This window comes from Oncorhynchus masou, chromosome 6, assembly GCF_036934945.1.
Source record: "Oncorhynchus masou masou isolate Uvic2021 chromosome 6, UVic_Omas_1.1, whole genome shotgun sequence".
Taxonomy (NCBI): Eukaryota; Metazoa; Chordata; class Actinopteri; order Salmoniformes; family Salmonidae; genus Oncorhynchus; species Oncorhynchus masou.
Window position 1 is genome coordinate 80,303,072 of NC_088217.1, and position 20,964 is coordinate 80,324,035.

Consider the following 20,964-nt stretch of genomic DNA (forward strand, 5'->3'; position numbering starts at 1 on the left):
ACTGATACTTGGCTTACGGAGCGTTCTTTGTAATAAGCATTTGTAACGCAGTATTCCAATGGATCGAGTTTTTAATTCGTTATGTTAGCTAATTGGCAGGTCACGGTGATATCTAGAATGGTGACCAGTAATACAAGTCATTTCTCCCTTGCCCATCGAAATAAATGGGGTCGTTGACAACTAGCCTTCATAAACTAGTCTCACCAGGACGACTGACGGAACCAAATCCATTCGTCTCCACTCGACATACGTCATCAATTTGGGCACAATGCATGTACCCTTCGGCATAACACAACGTGCCACAAGCATCTAGTCTATTAACTAGTTTACATGTCAAATCTCGTTACAACAACTGCATTTCGCTACAAACCTGCTCTGTGTAACATTATTTCTGGTTTGCTAACCATGTCCAACAGCCTCCGTAGACGCTCGATCTCTGCTTTGTTATGGACAGACTTCTCCCCATCTTACCTACTGTTGTATCAACATGTTTTGACCATGTTTACAATCCAGGGTTACTCCCAAATACAATGCTTTTAGTTTTTGAAATATTTAGGACAAATCAAATTTATTTATATAGCCCTTCATACATCAGCTGATATCTCAAAGTTCTGTACAGAAACCCAGCCTAAAACCCCAAACAGCAAGCAACGCAGGTGTAGAAGCACGGTGGCTAGGAAAAACTCACTAGAAAGGCCAAAACCTAGGAAGAAACCGAGAGAGGAACCAGGCTATGAAGGGTGGCCAGTCCTCTTCTGGCTGTGCCGGGTGGAGATTATAACAGAACATGGCCAAGATGTTCAAATGTTCATAAATGACCAGCACAATAGTTGTCGAGGGTGCAGCAAGTCAGCACCTCAGGATTAAATGTCAGTTGGCTTTTCATAGCCGATCATTAAGAGTATCTCTACTACTCCTGCTGTCTCTAGAGAATTGAAAACCGCAGGTCTGGGACAGGTAGCACGTCCAGTGAACAGGTCAGGATTCCTTTGCCGCAGGCAGAACAGTTGAAACTGGAGCAGCAGCAGGGCCAGGTGGACTGGGGACAGCAAGGAGTCATCATGCCAGGTAGTCCTGAGGCATGGTCATAGGGCTCAAGTCCTCCGAGAGAAAGATAGAATTAGAGAGAGCATACTTAAATTCACACAGGACACCGGATAAGACAGGAAAAGTATTCCAGATATAACAAACTGACCCTAGCCCCCCGACACATAAACTACTGCAGCATAAATACTGGAGGCTGAGACAGGAGGGGTCAGGAGACACTGTGGCCCCATCCGATGATACCCTCGGACAGGGCCAAACAGGAAGGATATAACCCCACCCACTTTGCCAAAGCACAGCCCCCACACCACTAGAGGGATATCTTCAACCACCAACTTAGCATCCTGAGGTTGTGATACAAATCTTATTAAAACATATAGGCCTATGGGCTAGGCTACATGAGGTGTGAGACTATGATTCGAAAAAGTTGCAAAAAAAGCCATTGTTTCTTATGCTGGGCATCAATATATAAGGCTAATATTGTCACCCATCAGACTTCTTGATTCAATCTTGTCTTTACATAATATATTATACTAAATAATATGTGTGAAATTTATTTAGATTTAGAATAGACCATTATCAGAAATTTGATCCTCCTTTTTTCAGTAGAGGCCATCATTCTGTTTTCTCACACAATTGCATAACCTATTGAAATGTTGCGCAACATGAGCTCATGGGCTCTCAAGAAGGGTTTGATTATATTTTTGAATACATTTGCATTGGTGTCAGTGATTAGAGAGACAATAGAGTGTTGAGTACCAGGCAGTTAGTAAGTTTGGTAGACTACGAATGACCATCAGCTGCATCAGAGCTTGGAGAAGCCTAATTACCGTGACTAAACGGTCACATGGAATTTGACTGCGTTCATGACTCTTGACCGCCGGTGTGGAGGTAATACGGTCACAGTGACAGCCCTAGCCATAACACATACGTTTTTACAAAAGCAGACTTTGATCGATAATGCCAAAAGCCACACTGAAGTCTAACAAAACAACGCCCACTAAGGGTTGGTAACAGGCTGATTGAGCAGCTATTTGAGCCAGTAAAGGGGGCTTACCATTCTTTGGTAGTGGAATTACTTTTGCTTTTCTCCCGGCCTGAGGGCACACACTTTCTAGTAGGCTTAGATTAAAGATATGGCAAATAGGAGTTGCAATATCATCCACTATTATTCTCAGTAATTTTCCATCCAAGTTGTCAGACCCTGGTGGCTTGTCATTGTTGATAGACAACAATAATGTTTTCACCTCTTCCACACTCAAAATGACAATGCTTACCTTTTATAATTTTACGAGTTATAATTGGATGTGTAGTGTCAGCGTTTTTTTTGCTGGCATATCATGCCAAAGTTTGCTAATCTTGCTATTGACAAAATCATTCAAGTAATTGGCAATATTTTGTGACGAATGAGCCATCTGTTTTAATGAATGATGGAGCCAAGTTGAACTTTTTGTCCAAAATTTAATTTAAGGTGCTCCAAAGCTTTTTACTATTATTCTTCATATACTTTTGTCTGTGTTTCATAGTATGATTTCTTGTTTAAATTCCGTTTAGTAATATGATTTCTCAATTTGCAGTATGTTTGCCAATCGGTTGTGCAGCCAGATATATTTGCCATTACTTTTGCCTCATCGCTCTCAACCCTACATTTTTTTAATTCTTCACTCAAACTCCAGGCATTTAAGTTTTTACAGTCATTGTCTTAATGCGGGCATGCTTATTAGTAACTGGAATAAGCAATTTTATAAATGTGTCAAGTGGAGCGTCTGGTTGCTCCTCATTACACACCACAGACCAGCAAATATTCTTTACATCATCAGCATAAGAATCACTACACATTGTATGACCTCACACTACTAGGCACAGCCTTTGAAATGTTGATTTTCCTAGATATGGCTACTTTAATGTGATCACTACATCTAATGGATTTGAATACTGCTTTAAAGCAAATTTTTACAGCTTTAGTAAAGATGTGATCAATATATGTTGACGATTTCATTCCTGTGCTGTTTGTAACTACTCTGGTAGGTTGACTGATAATCTGAACCAGGCTGCAAGCACTGGTTACAGTTTGAAGCTTTTTCCTGAGTGAGCAACTTAATGAAAGCCAGTCAATATTTAAATCACCCAGAAAATATACCTTTCTGTTGATATCACATAAATTATCAAGCATTTCACACACATTATCCAGATACTATTAGCACTTGGTGGTCTATAACAGCTTCCCACAAGAATGGGCTTTAGGTTAAGCAGATGAACCTGTAGCCATATTACTTCAACAGTATTTAACGTGAGTATTTAACGTCCTCTCTAAGCTTTAAAGAAATGTGGTTCAGAATATAAACAGCAACACCTCCACCATTGGCATTTTGTCTTTTCTGTAAATGTTATAACCATGTATTTCTACCACTGTATCAAATGTTTTATTTCAGTGAGTTTCAGAGATATGAATTCCATCTGTTACTAGCAAGTTATTGATTTCATGAACCATGTTTCTTAGGTTACAGATGTTAATGTGGGCTCATTATGTTTGAGCTGAGTGGACTTCCTACTAGGGCACACCGCCTCAGTGCTAGCAGTAGAGCTCCTGTTCATAGGCACATGATTACTGCATACAATAACTGTAGGATCAACAGAGGCATTCAGGGCAGTTAGGGGGACATCAATTAGGTTACTTACATTGTGTCTGCAAACACCATTGGGATAATGTACATTTGCTGCAGCATTATGACAACTCAGCGACAAAATGGTAGGGCTTAACTGAGCTGGGCTTGGATCATCGATAAGTCATTGTCTCAACGCATCCTTGAAATGTGTGGACAGAGTCCAGGAGCCAAGATGATTCAGATGGACTCCATCATTCCTGTAGAGCATTTTCTGTTTTTCATTTTCTCTAAATCTAAAAGGCACAAACTAGATTTGAGTCATTGTAATAAGTAATTGAACATGCTATTACTCCAACCTTGTGAAAGTAACAAACTGACACGTTTTCATTTGTCAAAAACAACTTTATTTCAAAAGAGTGCCTTTGATTTGCACATGCGCAGTTCGGGGCGGGACGACCGTAAGACCCAATGACGTTTCTGCACATTCACAATGTCGCCATTGCATCGCCTACAAGTGTGATCGGGATTTCTATTGGAGAAGCAGTTTCTACCCATCTTCATACTGTAATGTCTTTGGTGCACCAACTGGGAGGAGGTAAATGTTGATCCTAAACAGTAACACAGGGTCAGGGGTTGTGTTCTCAAAGCAGGAGTGCTCATCTAGGATAAGTTTAGCTTTTTCAATTATAATGAACGGACAGGAGTGATCTGATCCTAGATTAGCACTCACCCAAGATGCTTCATGAAAACAGGCCCAGATACATTCCCATCTGCCTAATGGGTCAGGATAGGGTTGGGGTAGGAGGCAGGAAATAGAGCTGATAGGCAGGTTTAATACATCCTCCAATATGAATGACATCCATTTTTTTAAGTACTTTATTACAACAAATTATGTGCTGCATTATATAGATTATCAAATACGTAATAGGCTACTTCAATATTCTAACATCAGTACAGATAGAAGATAGTGGCCCAAATATCCTGTATGTTATTGTTAAACGATTGAATAACTTGTTCATAAATCCAAAATGTGTGCTCTGTGCTAGATACAGCAGTGAGGGAGTTTGATGAGGCTGAACCGCGGTGCACCTGCTATGACCTGTCATGTGATTAGATCACACCCGTGAGGCAGCATAGTCTCAAACTGTGCAATCACTTTTCACCTGGTGCAAACTCTGCCCACCCAGGCCAGCATAATCAAATTCCCTCATTATAACGGCAAATAGGCATCCAAAAAAAGTGAGCACCAAAATGAGCTTACAAATTGGATAGAGTGATGCTTTACACTCCATACGCACATTGTTACTTTCCTCAGCTACAAAACCACATAATGTTGCTCAAACAGAAGGGGGAAGTAAAAAAAGTCACTGACAACCAAAACGAAACAGGCAGGGTTTTACGAGGGGTTCTGAAAGACACTCGTTGGGGTATCCACTGAAAGTTGACTAGTCACAACAACTGGAACATAAATGACACCCACCACGAGCACCCACTAAATTTGCCCAAGAAGAGGCCAACACAAGAAAAACCCACACCAAACTTAAAAGACAGGAAACAAACCAAAAAGTTGAGCAAAACAAATACAGGGAAGATCAGACAAATGAAATATTTTCTATAAATGAAATCGGGAGAGCCAACTAAAAAGGTGTTGACCGAACGTCCACATTTCAAGGCAACTGAAGCACTGGGCCAGCCACTCTTAAATAGCACAAGGGCCAGCACAGGTGTAACACATACTGACTAACGAGGTGACACAAATCGCTGCCTCCAACGTGCTAAAGTGCTATACATCCTAAAGTCCAACCTGAAAACATAAATTGAAAAAACAAAACCTTTAACACACAACTACATTTGTTTTGTTGTCAAGTGGCAGGAAATATAATAATTATTTACAAGTTGGATGTAACAAGAAATTCAAGTGAGTAATCATTTGTTGTTCTCACTTCAGGCTGAAGCTTTTGTGTGAGTGCTCATATAAGACTTCAAGCTTCCTTTATAACCAAAGCATTTGCCACATTATTTGCACTGGTAAGGTTTCTCCCCTTTGTGAACACGCTGATGAAGTCTTAAATAGCTTAATGCGATGTAACCTTTCTTGCATACAGGACAGATATATGGTCTCTCTCCTGTATGAGCTCTCATATGCAATGTCAATTCTATCTTCTGGTTGAAGGCTTTGTCACAGTCTTTGCACTGATATGGTCTCTCCCCTGTATGTATCCTTGAATGAACGGTCAAGTGTCCCTTCTGGTTAAACATTTTGCCACATTGTTTGCACTGATAGGGATTTTCTCCTGTGTGTACCCTTGTATGGATGGTCAAGTTGCTCTTCTGGTTAAACCTTTTGCCACATTGTTTGCACTGATAGGGGTTCTCTCCTGTGTGTGTCCTTGAATGAATGGTCAAGTGTCCCTTACGTGTGAAGCTGTTGCCACATTGTTTACACTGATATGGCTTCTCAACTGCAGCAGAGTAGTCTGGATGAACTGAAAGGGGCTGATCACTGGTTGGTTGTGGTACTCTGTAGTTCTCTCCATCAGGATCTGTTTTGATCTCCTCAGTTATGATGATAGGTAGAGCGCTCATCTCTCCATCATCCACAGTTTGGTTTTGGTAATGATGTGAGGGCGGGTTCTCCTGACTGAGTCTGTGCTCCTGTTGTTCCTCTTTAATATGTGTGGGTTCTGGGTCCTCCTGCTCTAGACTGGGGCTCCACTCCTGCTGCTCAGGGGGAATGACCGGAGTCAGTAGCTGGAAGTCTGGAGGTAAAAATAACATTCAGTCAATATTGTCTTCTTAATACAATACCTGTAATTTTGTTTGGAAGACCTCTCTGCACTCAAACTAGTTTGTTGACTAGTCTACACTACAGCACAGAAAAGGCTATACTGACACTCCTGACCTACAAAAATACATTGCTCAAAAAAATAAAGGGAACACTTAAACAACACAATGTAACTCCAAGTCAATCACACTTCTGTGAAATCAAACTGTCCACTTCGGAAGCAACACTGATTGACAAATTTCACATGCTGTTGTGCAAATGGAATAGACAACAGGTGCAAATTATAGGCAATTAGCAAGACCCATGGAGGTCACCCCCAATAAAGGAGTGGTTCTGCAGGTGGTGACGACAGACCACTTCTCAGTTCCTATGCTTCCTGGCTGATGTTTTGGTCACCTTTGAATGCTGGCGGTGCTTTCACTCTAGTGGTAGCATGAGACGGAGTCTACAACCCACACAAGTGGCTCAGGTAGTGCAGCTCATCCAGGATGGCACATCAATGCGAACTGTGGCAAGAAGGTTTGCTGTGTCTGTCAGCGTAGTGTCCAGAGCATGGAGGCGCTACCAGGAGACAGGCCAGTACATCAGGAGACGTGGAGGAGGCCGAAGGAGGGCAACAACCCAGCAGCAGGACCGCTACCTCCGCCTTTGTGCAAGGAGGAGCAGGAGGAGCACTGCCAGAGCCCTGAAAAATGACCTCCAGCAGGCCACAAATGTGCATGTGTCTGCTCAAACGGTCAGAAACAGACTCCATGAGGGTGGTATGAGGGCCCGACGTCCATAGGTGGGGGTTGTGCTTACAGCCAAACACTGTGCAGGACGTTTGGCATTTGCCAGAGAACACCAAGATTGGCAAATTCGCCACTGGCGCCCTGTGCTCTTCACAGATGAAAGCAGGGTCACACTGAGCACATGTGACAGACGTTACAGTCTGGAGATGCCATGGAGAACGTTCTGCTGCTTGCAACATCCTCCAGCATGACCGGTTTGGCGGTGGGTCAGTCATGGTGTGGGGTGGCATTTCTTTGGGGGGGCCGCACAGCCCTCCATGTGCTCGCCAGAGGTAGCCTGACTGCCATTAGGTACCGAGATGAAATCCTCAGACCCCTTGTGAGACCATATGCTGGTGCAGTTGGCCCTGGGTTCCTCCTAATGCAAGACAATGCTAGACCTCATGTGGCTGGAGTGTGTCAGCAGTTCCTGCAAGAGGAAGGCATTGATGCTATGGACTGGCCCACCCGTTCCCCAGACCTGAATCCAATTGAGCACATCTGGGACATTATGTCTCGCTCCATCCACCAACGCCACGTTGCACCACAGACTGTCCAGGAGTTGGCAGATGCTTTAGTCCAGGTCTGGGAGGAGATCCCTCAGGAGACCATCCGCCACCTCATCAGGAGCATGCCCAGGCATTGTAGGGAGGTCATACAGGCACGTGGAGGCCACACAGACTACTGAGCCTCATTTTGACTTGTTTTAAGGACATTACTTCAAAGTTGGATCTGCCTGTAGTGTGGTTTTCCACTTTAATTTTGAGTGTGACTCCAAATCCAGACCTCCATGGGTTGAAACATTTGATTTCCATTGATAATTTGTGTGATTTTGTTGTCAGCACATTCAACTATATAAAGAAAAAAGTATTTAATAAAAATATCATTCATTCAGATCTAGGATGTGTTATTTTAGTGTTCCCTTTATTTTATTGAGCAGTGTATATTTAATTTCAGAATGAGTTAAAGTTAGGTTAGGGTTAAGATAAGGGTCAGTTTTAGATTTTGGTTAGTTGTTTACTGGACAGTGGTAGGGCTGGGCAGTATACAGTATATTACTATATACCGGTATTGATGCACGGACCGGTTTGGGTTTTTACTTTACCTTCTATAAGGGTATTTTAATGTTTGGTTTGTTAAAATGTGATACGCTGTATGTAATGTCCACTTTTATAGTTTACTCCCCTACTTCATCACTGCTCTCTCATGCCGCTTTCCACACAGACCTAGCCCTACCTCACCCCCTGTCACTCGAGTGCATTTGTTGTTGCTCGACCACGGGACACTTGCATTCAGTCTGCATGTTCAAAGCATCACATGCAACAATGTTGATAACTACGATGCTGTTTCCACTTTGCTTCTTAATCTACAACATCTACAAACTGCTAGTTTGTATTTTCTTAGCAAGTTGTGGCTAAGTTGTGTTAGCTGCTAATCGCTAGTTATCTGGCTAGCTAGATAATAAATGTACTGAGTCGGAGCAAACTTAGCTAGCTATACAACCTGATACCAGTGATGGTGTAGGTCTAAACCAGCATGTTGTTTGTGCAACAGTATCTTCTAAATCAATGAGGAATAGGCAAAGCTTAAATATGTTAGCTACATGAAGTAGCTAAGAGAGATTATAGGTTACCCAAAGAAACACTGACCATCACTTTGGTTCCTACCCTGACACTAACTCCTCCCTGGTATTTTTGTTTGTGTCCTGTCAAAGAACACTGTATTCAAAGTGTCCACTATTATCTTCTAGCTATAGAATTAGAATAATAATTTTTCCATGATTCCAACAGTTCACCCAAGTGTTGATCTAAATCACAAGTTTATTTATTTTACCTTTATTAAACTAGGCAAGTCAGTTAAGAACAAATTCTTATTTTCAATGAAATTTTCAATGAAATAATCTCAAATGAGTGCAGGAAATTATTTTGAGTTGAAGTTGAATTGAACAGTAGAAAACAATTAGAATGAGTAAGACCCATTGAAATAACTTAGAATGGATGTGTTGCCACCCTAGGGTCAAGAACTACTCATAAAGCAAATGTCTAACTTTTATATTAAAAAACAAAGTACTGGCAACATTTAGAAAAATATTGTGATACGATATTTTGTCCATATCACTCAGCCCTAGTATTTTGTAAAAACAAAAGTACTTATAAAAATAAGCTGTTACCATGTCCCAACGCATATTATATAGTTTCTGTTTCATAGTTGTAACAAAGGCACTCCACAAATAAAATTGATTTAACAGTGGAATTTGTGTTTTTACATATAGCCTACATCAACTAATGAAAATGCTATTTTGTTACTTGAAATCAGGGAACACATTTTCCAATGTTACCAAACACCATCATGAACACAATCAAATTATTATTTCAGTGATAGCATATAAAATGAATTAATTACACTGTTAGAATTTTGCAGTCAGAATGACTGCTCATTTGCATAAAGGGGGATCCTTCGAGGCCCAGCGGTTGTAGTGTTTAGTATATTTAAAACCAAATACTTTTACTCAAGTAGTACTATATTTCACTAGGATTTTCACTTTTATCTGAGTCATTTTCTATTATGGTATATTTACTTTTACTCATGTATGACAATTTAGTACTTTTTCCACCAATGCTCAGACTCGTCCTCTAGCTTGAAAACAGATATCCAAACTCTTGCGGTACAGTAGCTGCATGTAAAGTAGTTGAACAACATGGTAAGAACCCAAAGAAAAAAACACCAATCAAAACCGTCTAACCCATAACAGAGCGCTTTTGACGTACCCACTTCATTATACCAGCCCTTAATCCAGTCGCCATATTGGGATGAAGCTACACCCTTCACCTCCCCTTTGGCATATCACAATGTGCCACATTAATCTAATCTATTGGTCTACAAGTCAAATCTCGTACATCAACTGTATTTCACTACAAACCTGCTACGTGTGAGATTCTCTCTGGTTTGGTAGCCATGTCCAACAGCCTCCGTAGACGCTCGTTCTCCTCCGCTGAACGGCCGATTTCTTCCTGATACTCCGCTATAGTCTTCTCTACGACCACGAATATCTCCACAGCAGCTGCCGACAAACGCTCGGTAACGAACACATTCAACAACTGTAGTTTCGACATATTGGAAATGGTTATGAAAGTGTAGCTGTTCGTTTTATCAAATAAATATTGGTTGAAACCTTTCTATAAGAATCTGCTTAGCGCCCTTTGAACAACAATTTCTATATTAAAAAAAAAAAATTGATAGTGTTCTCCTTTCACAAAAGCTGGTCGGCAGAAAAAAAATACTGCATTACATTAGCGCCACCTGCTGTTTTGGAGCATTTCATGGAAAACCAGTTATTGGATCCAGCCCATTACCTGGACAAAGCAGAGTTTAGCCCTCAGTTTCAATGTGGGTCCCAAGACGCCGTTTTATTCATGCCTTTGCCTTGTCTGTTAGTACCTTCTAATTAAAGTTGCAATAGAGCCCCACAGTGGAGGTATCATAATACACATCAAATCTAGTGGTCAAACAGGGACATGGTTCCAATCGCCTTTCCACCATTCAGTTTCCCCATAGTGAATTGTAGTTCTTTATAAAAGCCACATTATTAGCTAATTAGTGTTTCATTTTTGTGGAGTAAATACAGGTGAATATACAAGTCAAAAGTTTGGACACACCTACTCATTCAAGGGTTTTTAATTTTTCTTATTTTCTACATTGTAGAATAATAGTGAAGACATCAAAACTATGAAATAACACATGGAATCATGTAGTAACCCAAAAAGTTTTAAACAAATCAAAATATATTTGAGATTATTCAAAGTAGCCACACTTTGCCTTGATGACAGCTTTGCACACTCTTGGCATTCTTGGCATCACCAGGCCCAGCGAATCAGAATGAGTTTTTCCCCACAAAAGGGCTTTATTACAAATAGAAATACTCAAGTTCATCAGCTGTCCAGGTGGCAGGTCTCAGATGATCCCACAGGTGAAGAAGCTGGATGTGGATGTCCTTGGCTGGTGTGATTTCACATGTTCTGCGATTGTGAGGCTGGTTGGATGTACAGCCAAATTCTCTAAATAGACGTTGGAGTTGGCTAATGGTAGAGAAATTAACATTGAATCTCTGGCAACAGCTCTGGTGGACATTCCTGTATTCAACATGCCAATTGCACGCTCTCTCAACTTGAGACATCTGTGGCGTTGTGTGACAAATTGCACATTTTAGTGGCCTTTTATTTTCTTCAACACAAGGTGAACAAATTTGTGCACAACATTTGAGGGAAATAACTTTTTCAAGGATCTTTAATTTCAGCTCATGAAACATGGGACCAACACTTTACATGTTGCGTTTAGATTTTTTTCAGTATAGATAACCACCGACTGTCGTTACATGTACAATGCACATTACCCTCCTTACAAGTAAAAAAAAGAAACTAGCATATAATAGCATAATGAATGTTGTGACCTCTTTATTGAAAATGTTTCTTTGTAAACATCGCATGCCACAGATTTAGGACCTGAATGTAGAAATCTTGGTCTGCTGGCCAGTGCCCAAAATCCTTATGTTATTATTCCTGCATGTCAGTGCCTTTCAGACAATCACCCTATCACTGTTCTTCCTCTTTAGTGACCTTATGGCTGATGGTTTTAACTTTCCTCTTGAGAATTAGAATCAGAAGTAGTCGTATAGCTCATTGCAATATTTCACCTTTTCTGGCAAATGGTAACCTAGACTGTCCTGATCATCTAGTTGAGCATTCCAGATAATTCCTTCATCTCAGCAGAAATGTCCCATCCACATAGTAGGACTTTAGATGTGCAGATAGACCAAAGCCCAGTCTATTTTACTGTTACTATAGTCAAGTCTGTGGGTTATGGTATTTTAATGAAGATATCAATTTAGCTAGGTGGTAAAAGTAACTTTTGTTGTCTTTCAGGTGGATGGACCGGAAACCCAGTGACAACACTTGGGTCTGTAGCTGCCCTTTTCCGGTGGGAAAGAGAAAAGGCCCTGTATTTACCAGAAAAGGCAGCTCATCCACCATGGCAGAAGATGAAGATCCAGACTGTTGATTGGGAAACAAGAACAAACAATAAGGCATGAGGATTGGGTGTTGAGTATGAGAAACAATTTGTTTTCTGTCCAGATAAATATGGTGATACAGCATTGACAAATACCCACCACTTTTCCAGGCCAACAGGAGTGCATCCCTCAGTCCATCCAGTGCATGGACATCCCGTGCCAGTGTGATCCGGTTGTGGAGACTAATGCAGGACAAGCCTGTAGACAGACAGGTCAGTAACTCAAATATGATACAATATTGTGTAAAACAGTGAATTTGTAGATGCATCAATTTTGACTGTGTCCCCTTTTCCCCATGTTAAACACATAGACATGATATGCGGAACATCAGGCTCACCCCACGAGAAGCAGTGCATGGTCAACGCCGCCCTCAGCAAGGAGATCTGCTGGAAGTGATGTACTTTCTCGCTCTGGGGGTAAGACATAATTTAAACATCACAGATATAAATTCCCACTGTGCCCATGATGAAATGCAACTGTGAATTGTGCTGTACTACTCAATGAAACAGGAAATGCACTCAGACCAGCCTTTGTGATTGAACTTACGTTAACTACATTACTTTAGTTGGCTGCTTTGAGCAAAACTTGTACGGTGCATTCAAAGTATTCAGACCCCTTGACTTTTTCCACATTTTGTTATGTTACAGCCATATTCTATAATGAATGGAATTGTTCCCCCCTCAATCTACACACAATAGCCCATAATGACAAAGCATAAACAGGTTTGTTTAAAATGTTGAAATATCACATTTACATAAGTATTCAGACCCATTATTCAGGACTTTGCTGAAGCACCTTTGGTAGCGATTACATCCTCGAGTTATCTTGGGTATGAAGCTTGGCACACCTGTATTTAGGGAGATTCTCCTATTCTTCTCTGCAGATCCTCTCAACCTCTGTCAGGTAATGGATGGAGAGCGTCACTGCACAGTTATTTTCAGGACTCTCCAGAGATGTTCGATCAGGTTCTTATCCGGGCTCTGGCTGGGCCACTCAAGGACATTCCCAGAAACAACTCCTGCATTGTCTATGCTGTGTGCTTAGGGGCATTGTCCTGATGGAAGGTGAACCTTCACCCCAGTCTGAGGTCCTGAGCACTCCGGAGCAGGTTTTTATCAAGCATCTCCCTGTACTTTGCTTCATTCATCTTCCCCTCGATCCTGACTAGTCTCCCAGTCTCTGCCGCTGAAACACATGCCCACAGCATGATGCTGCCACCACCATGCTTCACCGTAGGGATGGTGCCAGGTTTCCTCCAGATGTGACACTTGGCATTCAGGCCAAAGAGTTCAATCTTGGTTTCATCAGACCAGAGAATCTTGTTTCTCATGGTCTGAGAGTCCTTTAGGTGCCTTTTGGCAAACTTCAAGCGGGCTGTCGTGTGCCTTTTACTGAGGAGTGGCTTCCGTCTGGCCACATAAAGGCCTGATTGGTGGAGAGCTGCAGAGATGGTTGTCCTTCCTGAAGATGTTCCCATCTCCACAGAGGAACTCTGGAGCGCTGTCAGAGTGACCATTGGATTCTTGGTCACCTCCCTGACAATGCCCTTCTCCCCCATTTTCTCAGTTTGGCAAGGCGGCCAGCTTTAGGAAGAGTCTTGGTGGTTCCAGACTTCTTCCATTTAATAATAATGGGGGCCACTATGTTCAATGCTGCAGAAAGTTTTTGGCACCCTTCCCCAGATCTGTGCCTTGACTCGTCTTGGAGCTCTACGGACAATTCCTTCAACCTCACGGCTTGCTTTTTCCTCTGACATGCACTGTCAACTGTGTCCAATCAATTGAATTTACCACAGGTGGACTCCAATCAAGTTGTAGAAACATCTCAAGGATGATCAATGGAAACAAGATGCACCGGAGCTCAATTTTGAGTCTCATAGCAAAGGGTGTAAATATGGTATGTTTTATTTTTTAAATAAATTTACAAAAGTGTTTTCGAATTGTCATTATCAGGTATTGTGTGTAGATTGAGGAGGAAAAATGTGATTTAATCAATTTTAGAGAAAGGCAGTAACATGTCAAAATGTGGAAAAGGGGAAGGGGTCTGAATACTTTCCAAATGCACTGTATGCCCCTTCGTGAGATGGGTGTTTTTCATGTTTTACATTACACAGGCAATACGACAGTCTGATTGGCTATTCGTTTTCTATAGTGAGAGAGTTCTGGGACAGAGCCTACAGAGCCTGAAGACTCTCACATTGGATTGTGGACACTATTACTGCAGTATATTGGCTGGACAGCCGGCCTCTGACCTCTGTTGTAGTAGCGTATTCTATTAGAGGAGTAGCTACATGGTGGGCCCTGCTCTGAGGAGTTTCCCCTCAATTACATTTTCGCCTCGGCCAGTTGGGCATCGTATAGCACTTTTTCTAGGTACAATTGAGTCAATGTTATCCCCGCCAATAAGGTTGGGACGGCTGTGCTGGGTGTTGCCTCCTCTTCTCTGAGTGGGGACGGAGGGATACAGCAACTATGACTGCCCTGAGCTCAGTTCTATGGGACTTTGTTCTCTGTCTGGCCCTTACATAGTTCACCGATTATTCTTGTATTGTGACACCATTTTGGAGTGATCCAATATAGTGCTACATAACGAAGGTTGCATATGTAACTGTCACAAGAATTTTCAATCCCAATGATAATAACTGACAATCAATAGCTTTGACCAATCCCTGAGATCTGTAAGACCATGGGTTTAATAATAATTAGTCAAAGACTCAGCTTATGCAAAAAGATAGTAGTTTATTCAGAGAACGTTCTAAAGTCCATTATACAAAGACATCCATTTCATAGATGCGCACATACTTCCACACAAACAGTAGATATCCTACGCACATACTTCCACACAAACAGTAGGTGCGTTTTATCTCCATAGTTCTCACCACTGTGTATCACTGCCTAGCCGACAGTTCCATTCATCCGAGATTAGGGAAACCTTGAGAAGTACTCCCTGTGCTCTCATAGGTTCCTCAGAGTTCCTGCCAGGTCGGTTCAAACACAGTTGAACTGTTCTCTGTGTTTTCTTCGGCACACACACATATACAAGTTCAAATCCTAAGCTACGCCTTGCTCAGACAGTCTGTGTTTTTCCACTATACAGATACATTGTTTAACCTAATTCCAACTAAAACTACACACATCATCGGATTATAATTTTATGATTCTAATCAATTTCATACAGTTATAAGGTTTCAGAGTGGAATTATTTAATCATTATCTTTCAACATTAAAATGATTTTATCAGTAACCACTTATGTGTGCTACCGGATCACTCCAATCCTCTTTGTCGGTGATCTATGGCACCTCGAAAAAGGACACGAGGGGGAAGTAGTGCAGCGGCAGCTACTTAAGTGGTTTCGTCGCAGCACTACCAGCTACAAATCTGAAATCCTTACTCAGAATGTGTCCTGCTGCGCGGAGGGATACCTTATTGAAGGATACCATATTGGAATGATTCAATAGCTCACATAACCGTGGTTACGTACGTAACCTTCGTTCTTCCTGACACCGCTATGTTCTTCTCCACCGCCCCGAATATCTCCACAGCAGCCGCCGAGAAATGCTCGGTGACTAACGTATTCAACAACTGTAGTTTGCACATAGATGATAGTTATGAACGATGATACTTTTAATGTCCATTAGATCAACTAACCTGTTCTTGGCAACGAAAATTCTGAAAGATACTACATACATGTTTTGTATGGAGTGAGATATGCCTCTTCCATGTGTGTAGATCTTGTTCTGGTCGCACTTTGTTATGCGTTGTCATCTACTTCTACACGTGGCCGTTGACGCTTCGCATAGAAATGACTAGTTCCAGAAAAAATGCTGGGAAATGTTAGATGTGTGGCAGCTAAAATGGCAAGGAACCTCCAGGGTACAAAACATGGATTTAATATCTTTCTGAGTTTTCTTCTTTTTATAGAACCACCTGCAAATTATCGCTAAGAACAGGTTAGTTAAAAAAATCTATGGTGGCGGTTTGTGTGGGGCTTTCCTGTAACGGCCAGTAATGGACACCAAAAACCTTGAGGTGAGGAGGAGGATTATTTCAGATGTTTTTGGAAGATGGGCAGGGACTCTGCTGTTCTTGCTTCAGGGGGGAAGATGGGCAGGGACTCTGCTGTCCTTGCTTCAGGGAGGAAGATGGGCAGGGACTCTGCTGTCCTTGCTTCAGGGAGGAAGATGGGGAGGGACTCTGCTGTCCTTGCTTCAGGGGGGAAGATGGGGAGGGACTCTGCTGTCCTAGCTTCAGGGGGGAAGATGGGGAGGGACTCTGCTGTCCTAGCTTCAGGGGGGAAGATGGGGAGGGACTCTGCTGTCCTAGCTTCAGGGGGAAGATGGGCAGGGACTCTGCTGTCCTAGCTTCAGGGAGGAAAATGGGCAGGGACTCTGCTGTCCTAGCTTCAGGGGGGAAGATGGGGAGGGACTCTGCTGTCCTTGCTTCAGGGGGAAGATGGGCAGGGACTCTCCTGTCCTAGCTTCAGGGGGAAGATGGGGAGGGACTCTGCTGTCCTAGCTTCAGGGGGAAGATGGGCAGGGACTCTGCTGTCCTAGCTTCAGGGGGGAAGATGGGGAGGGACTCTGCTGTCCTAGCTTCAGGGGGAAGATGGGCAGGGACTCTGCTGTCCTTGCTTCAGGGGGGAAGATGGGCAGAGACTCTGCTGTCCTAGCTTCAGGGGGAAGATGGGCAGGGACTCTGCTGTCCTAGCTTCAGGGGGGAAGATGGGCAGGGACTCTACTGTCCTAGCTTCAGGGGGGAAGATGGGCAGGGACTCTGCTGTCCTAGCTTCAGGGAGGAAGATGGGCAGGGACTCTGCTGTCCTAGCTTCAGGGGGGAAGATGGGCAGGGACTCTGCTGTCCTAGCTTCAGGGAGGAAGATGGGCAGAGACTCTGCTGTCCTAGCTTCAGGGGGAAGATGGGCAGGGACTCTGCTGTCCTAGCTTCAGGGAGGAAGATGGGCAGGGACTCTGCTGTCCTAGCTTCAGGGGGGAAGATGGGCAGGGACTCTGCTGTCCTAGCTTCAGGGAGGAAGATGGGCAGAGACTCTGCTGTCCTAGCTTCAGGGGGAAGATGGGCAGGGACTCTACTGTCCTAGCTTCAGGGGGGAAGATGGGCAGGGACTCTGCTGTCCTAGCTTCAGGGAGGAAGATGGGCAGGGACTCTGCTGTCCTAGCTTCAGGGGGGAAGATGGGCAGGGACTCTGCTGTCCTAGCTTCAGGGAGGAAGATGGGCAGAGACTCTGCTGTCCTAGCTTCAGGGGGAAGATGGGCAGGGACTCTGCTGTCCTAGCTTCAGGGAGGAAGATGGGCAGGGACTCTGCTGTCCTAGCTTCAGGGGGGAAGATGGGCAGGGACTCTGCTGTCCTAGCTTCAGGGAGGAAGATGGGCAGAGACTCTGCTGTCCTAGCTTCAGGGGGAAGATGGGCAGGGACTCTGCTGTCCTAGCTTCAGGGGGAAGATGGGCAGGGACTCTGCTGTCCTAGCTTCAGGGGGAAGATGGGCAGGGACTCTGCTGTCCTAGCTTCAGGGGGAAGATGGGCAGGGACTCTGCTGTCCTAGCTTCAGGGGGAAGATGGGCAGGGACTCTGCTGTCCTAGCTTCAGGGGGAAGATGGGCAGGGACTCTGCTGTCCTAGCTTCAGGGGGAAGATGGGCAGGGACTCTGCTGTCCTAGCTTCAGGGGGAAGATGGGCAGGGACTCTGCTGTCCTAGCTTCAGGGGGAAGATGGGCAGGGACTCTGCTGTCCTAGCTTCAGGGGGAAGATGGGCAGGGACTCTGCTGTCCTAGCTTCAGGGGGAAGATGGGCAGGGACTCTGCTGTCCTTGCTTCAGGGAGGAAGATGGGGAGGGACTCTGCTGTCCTTGCTTCAGGGGGAAGATGGGGAGGGACTCTGCTGTCCTAGCTTCAGGGGGAAGATGGGGAGGGACTCTGCTGTCCTGGCTTCAGGGGAGGAAGATGGGGAGGGACTCTGCTGTCCTAGCTTCAGGGGGAAGATGGGCAGGGACTCTGCTGTCCTAGCTTCAGGGAGGAAAATGGGCAGGGACTCTGCTGTCCTAGCTTCAGGGGGGAAGATGGGGAGGGACTCTGCTGTCCTTGCTTCAGGGGGGAAGATGGGCAGGGACTCTCCTGTCCTAGCTTCAGGGGGGAAGATGGGCAGGGACTCTCCTGTCCTAGCTTCAGGGGGGAAGATGGGGAGGGACTCTGCTGTCCTAGCTTCAGGGGGGAAGATGGGCAGGGACTCTGCTGTCCTAGCTTCAGGGGGAAGATGGGCAGAGACTCTGCTGTCCTAGCTTCAGGGGGAAGATGGGCAGGGACTCTGCTGTCCTAGCTTCAGGGGGAAGATGGGCAGGGACTCTACTGTCCTAGCTTCAGGGGGAAGATGGGCAGGGACTCTGCTGTCCTAGCTTCAGGGAGGAAGATGGGCAGGGACTCTGCTGTCCTAGCTTCAGGGGGGAAGATGGGCAGGGACTCTGCTGTCCTAGCTTCAGGGAGGAAGATGGGCAGAGACTCTGCTGTCCTAGCTTCAGGGGGAAGATGGGCAGGGACTCTGCTGTCCTAGCTTCAGGGGGAAGATGGGCAGGGACTCTGCTGTCCTAGCTTCAGGGGGAAGATGGGCAGGGACTCTGCTGTCCTAGCTTCAGGGGGAAGATGGGCAGGGACTCTGCTGTCCTAGCTTCAGGGGGAAGATGGGCAGGGACTCTGCTGTCCTAGCTTCAGGGGGGAAGATGGGCAGGGACTCTGCTGTCCTAGCTTCAGGGGGAAGATGGGCAGGGACTCTGCTGTCCTAGCTTCAGGGGGGAAGATGGGCAGGGACTCTGCTGTCCTAGCTTCAGGGGGAAGATGGGCAGGGACTCTGCTGTCCTAGCTTCAGGGGGGAAGATGGGCAGGGACTCTGCTGTCCTAGCTTCAGGGGGGAAGATGGGCAGGGACTCTGCTGTCCTAGCTTCAGGGAGATGCTGGTTCTACCATTAGTGTGCCGGGACAGAGAAGAACTTGGGCTGAGTGGGAGCTGCCTTCCTGTAGGGGTGGGAGGGCCAAGAGACCTGAGGTGTCAGAATGGAGTGCTCGGGTTGGGGTGTAGGGTTTGAGCATAGCCTGAATGTAAGTAAGGGAAGTTCCTCTTGTTGTTCCATAGTCAAGCACCATGGTCTTGTAGTGGATGGGAGCTTCGATTGGAAGCCAGTGGAGTGTGCGGAGTGGGGTGACATGAGAGAACTTGGGAAGGTTGAAAACCAGGCGGGCTGCAGCGTTCTGGATAATTTCAGGGGTTTGATGGCACGAGTTTGGAGCCCAGCCAACAGCGAGTCGTAGTCGTCCAGACGGGAGAGGACGAGTTCCTGGATTAGGACCTGCACCGCTTCCTGTGTGAGGTAGGGTCGTATTCTACGGCTGTTATAGAGCATGAACCTGCAGGAGCATGTCTCTGCTTTGATGTTTGCAGAGAACGGCAGGGTGTTGTCCAGGGTCACACCAAGATTCTTTGCACTCTGGGAGGGCGACACTGTGAAGTTGTCAACTGTGATGGAGAGGTCTTTGAGCGGGCAGGCCTTCCGGGAGGAAGAGCAGTTCTGTCTTGTTGAGCTTGAGGTGGTGGGCTGAGCTCCATGTTGAAATATCTGCCAGGCACGCAGAGATGCGTGTCGCCACCTGGGTGTCAGAACAGGGAAAGGAGAAAAGTAGTCGAGTGTCAGCCGCATAGCAATGATAGGAGAGACCATGTGATAATATGATGGAGTTGAGTGACTTGGTGTATAGTATAGTGACAAAAACACAAACTCTGTTATGCACATCATTTGTATACGCCTTAAACCTGAACATTTCCACTGTCTGTCTGTTTCTATCATGTGTTTTTCCTCTCTTGTTTCTGAGTAACTTAGTCACGAGTCCAGTGACAAAAGGGCCGTCTGAGTGACCCGTTTTTTTGGTCCAACCTGTTCTTTTCCCATCTTTCAAGGGCACAGCTGTGTGGAGATATGAAGAGAACAGAGGCTAGCTTGAGCAGCAGCGACAATTTTATCTGCAGAAAGGAGTAACAAAACTGGCATTATCACTTGTTTGTATGCTATGCTCCCACCATGATCTCACACACCTGCTAAAATGCCACATAGACAAGAGGTGGTATGTTCCTATAAAGGCTGAGAAACAACTGTTGTTTGTTGGGCTCTTGACTGTTGCACCTGCTCCATTATTGCAAATCTTATAATAAAATAACTTGTTTTGAGGAATTTACAGTCTCTGTCTTCCTGTCTGGTTAGAATTTCCACGACCAATAGAGAGAAGAGGAGAGGGCCTAGAACTGAGCCCTAGGGGACACCATTAGTGAGAGCACATGGTGCAGACACAGATCCTCTCCACGTCACCTGGTAAGAGCGGCCTGCCAGGTAGGATGCAATCCAAGGGTGTGCAAAGCATGAGACAACCAGCTCTGAGAGGGTGGAGAGGAGGATCTGATGGTTCACGGTGTCTAAGGCAGTGGAAAGAGTCAGCTTTGTCAGTGGGGAGAGCCTCCACGACTCAGAGAGGAAGCCTGACTGCTAAGGGTCAAGAAGATCATTCTGAGGGAGATAACAAGAAAGTTGATCAGAGACCGCAAGCTCAAGTGTTATGGAAAGAAAAGAAAGAAGAGATACAGGTCTATAGTTTGATGTCAGATGAGTCGAGTGTTGGTTTCTTTAGGAGGTCAGCAACTGCCATT

General features: G+C 44.7%; 1 protein-coding gene and 1 long non-coding RNA gene across 2 annotated transcripts; one reads left to right on the forward strand and one right to left on the reverse strand.

The window, feature by feature from the left end:
• Positions 1 to 4,031: 4,031 nt before the first annotated feature.
• On the reverse strand, positions 4,032 to 10,471 carry LOC135542764 (zinc finger protein 239-like). The gene is made up of 2 exons (XM_064969945.1): positions 10,126 to 10,471; positions 4,032 to 6,409 (listed from the first exon to the last, which is right to left on the reverse strand). Exons 1-2 carry the CDS (start codon positions 10,316 to 10,318, stop codon positions 5,667 to 5,669), a joined length of 936 nt encoding a protein of 311 aa, XP_064826017.1. The 5' UTR covers positions 10,319 to 10,471; the 3' UTR covers positions 4,032 to 5,666.
• On the forward strand, positions 10,158 to 20,494 carry LOC135542765 (uncharacterized). The gene is made up of 5 exons (XR_010456130.1): positions 10,158 to 10,283; positions 12,125 to 12,285; positions 12,381 to 12,482; positions 12,581 to 12,686; positions 20,224 to 20,494. It is a non-coding gene; the product is annotated as an uncharacterized LOC135542765 (long non-coding RNA).
• The last annotated feature ends 470 nt before the right edge of the window (positions 20,495 to 20,964 follow it).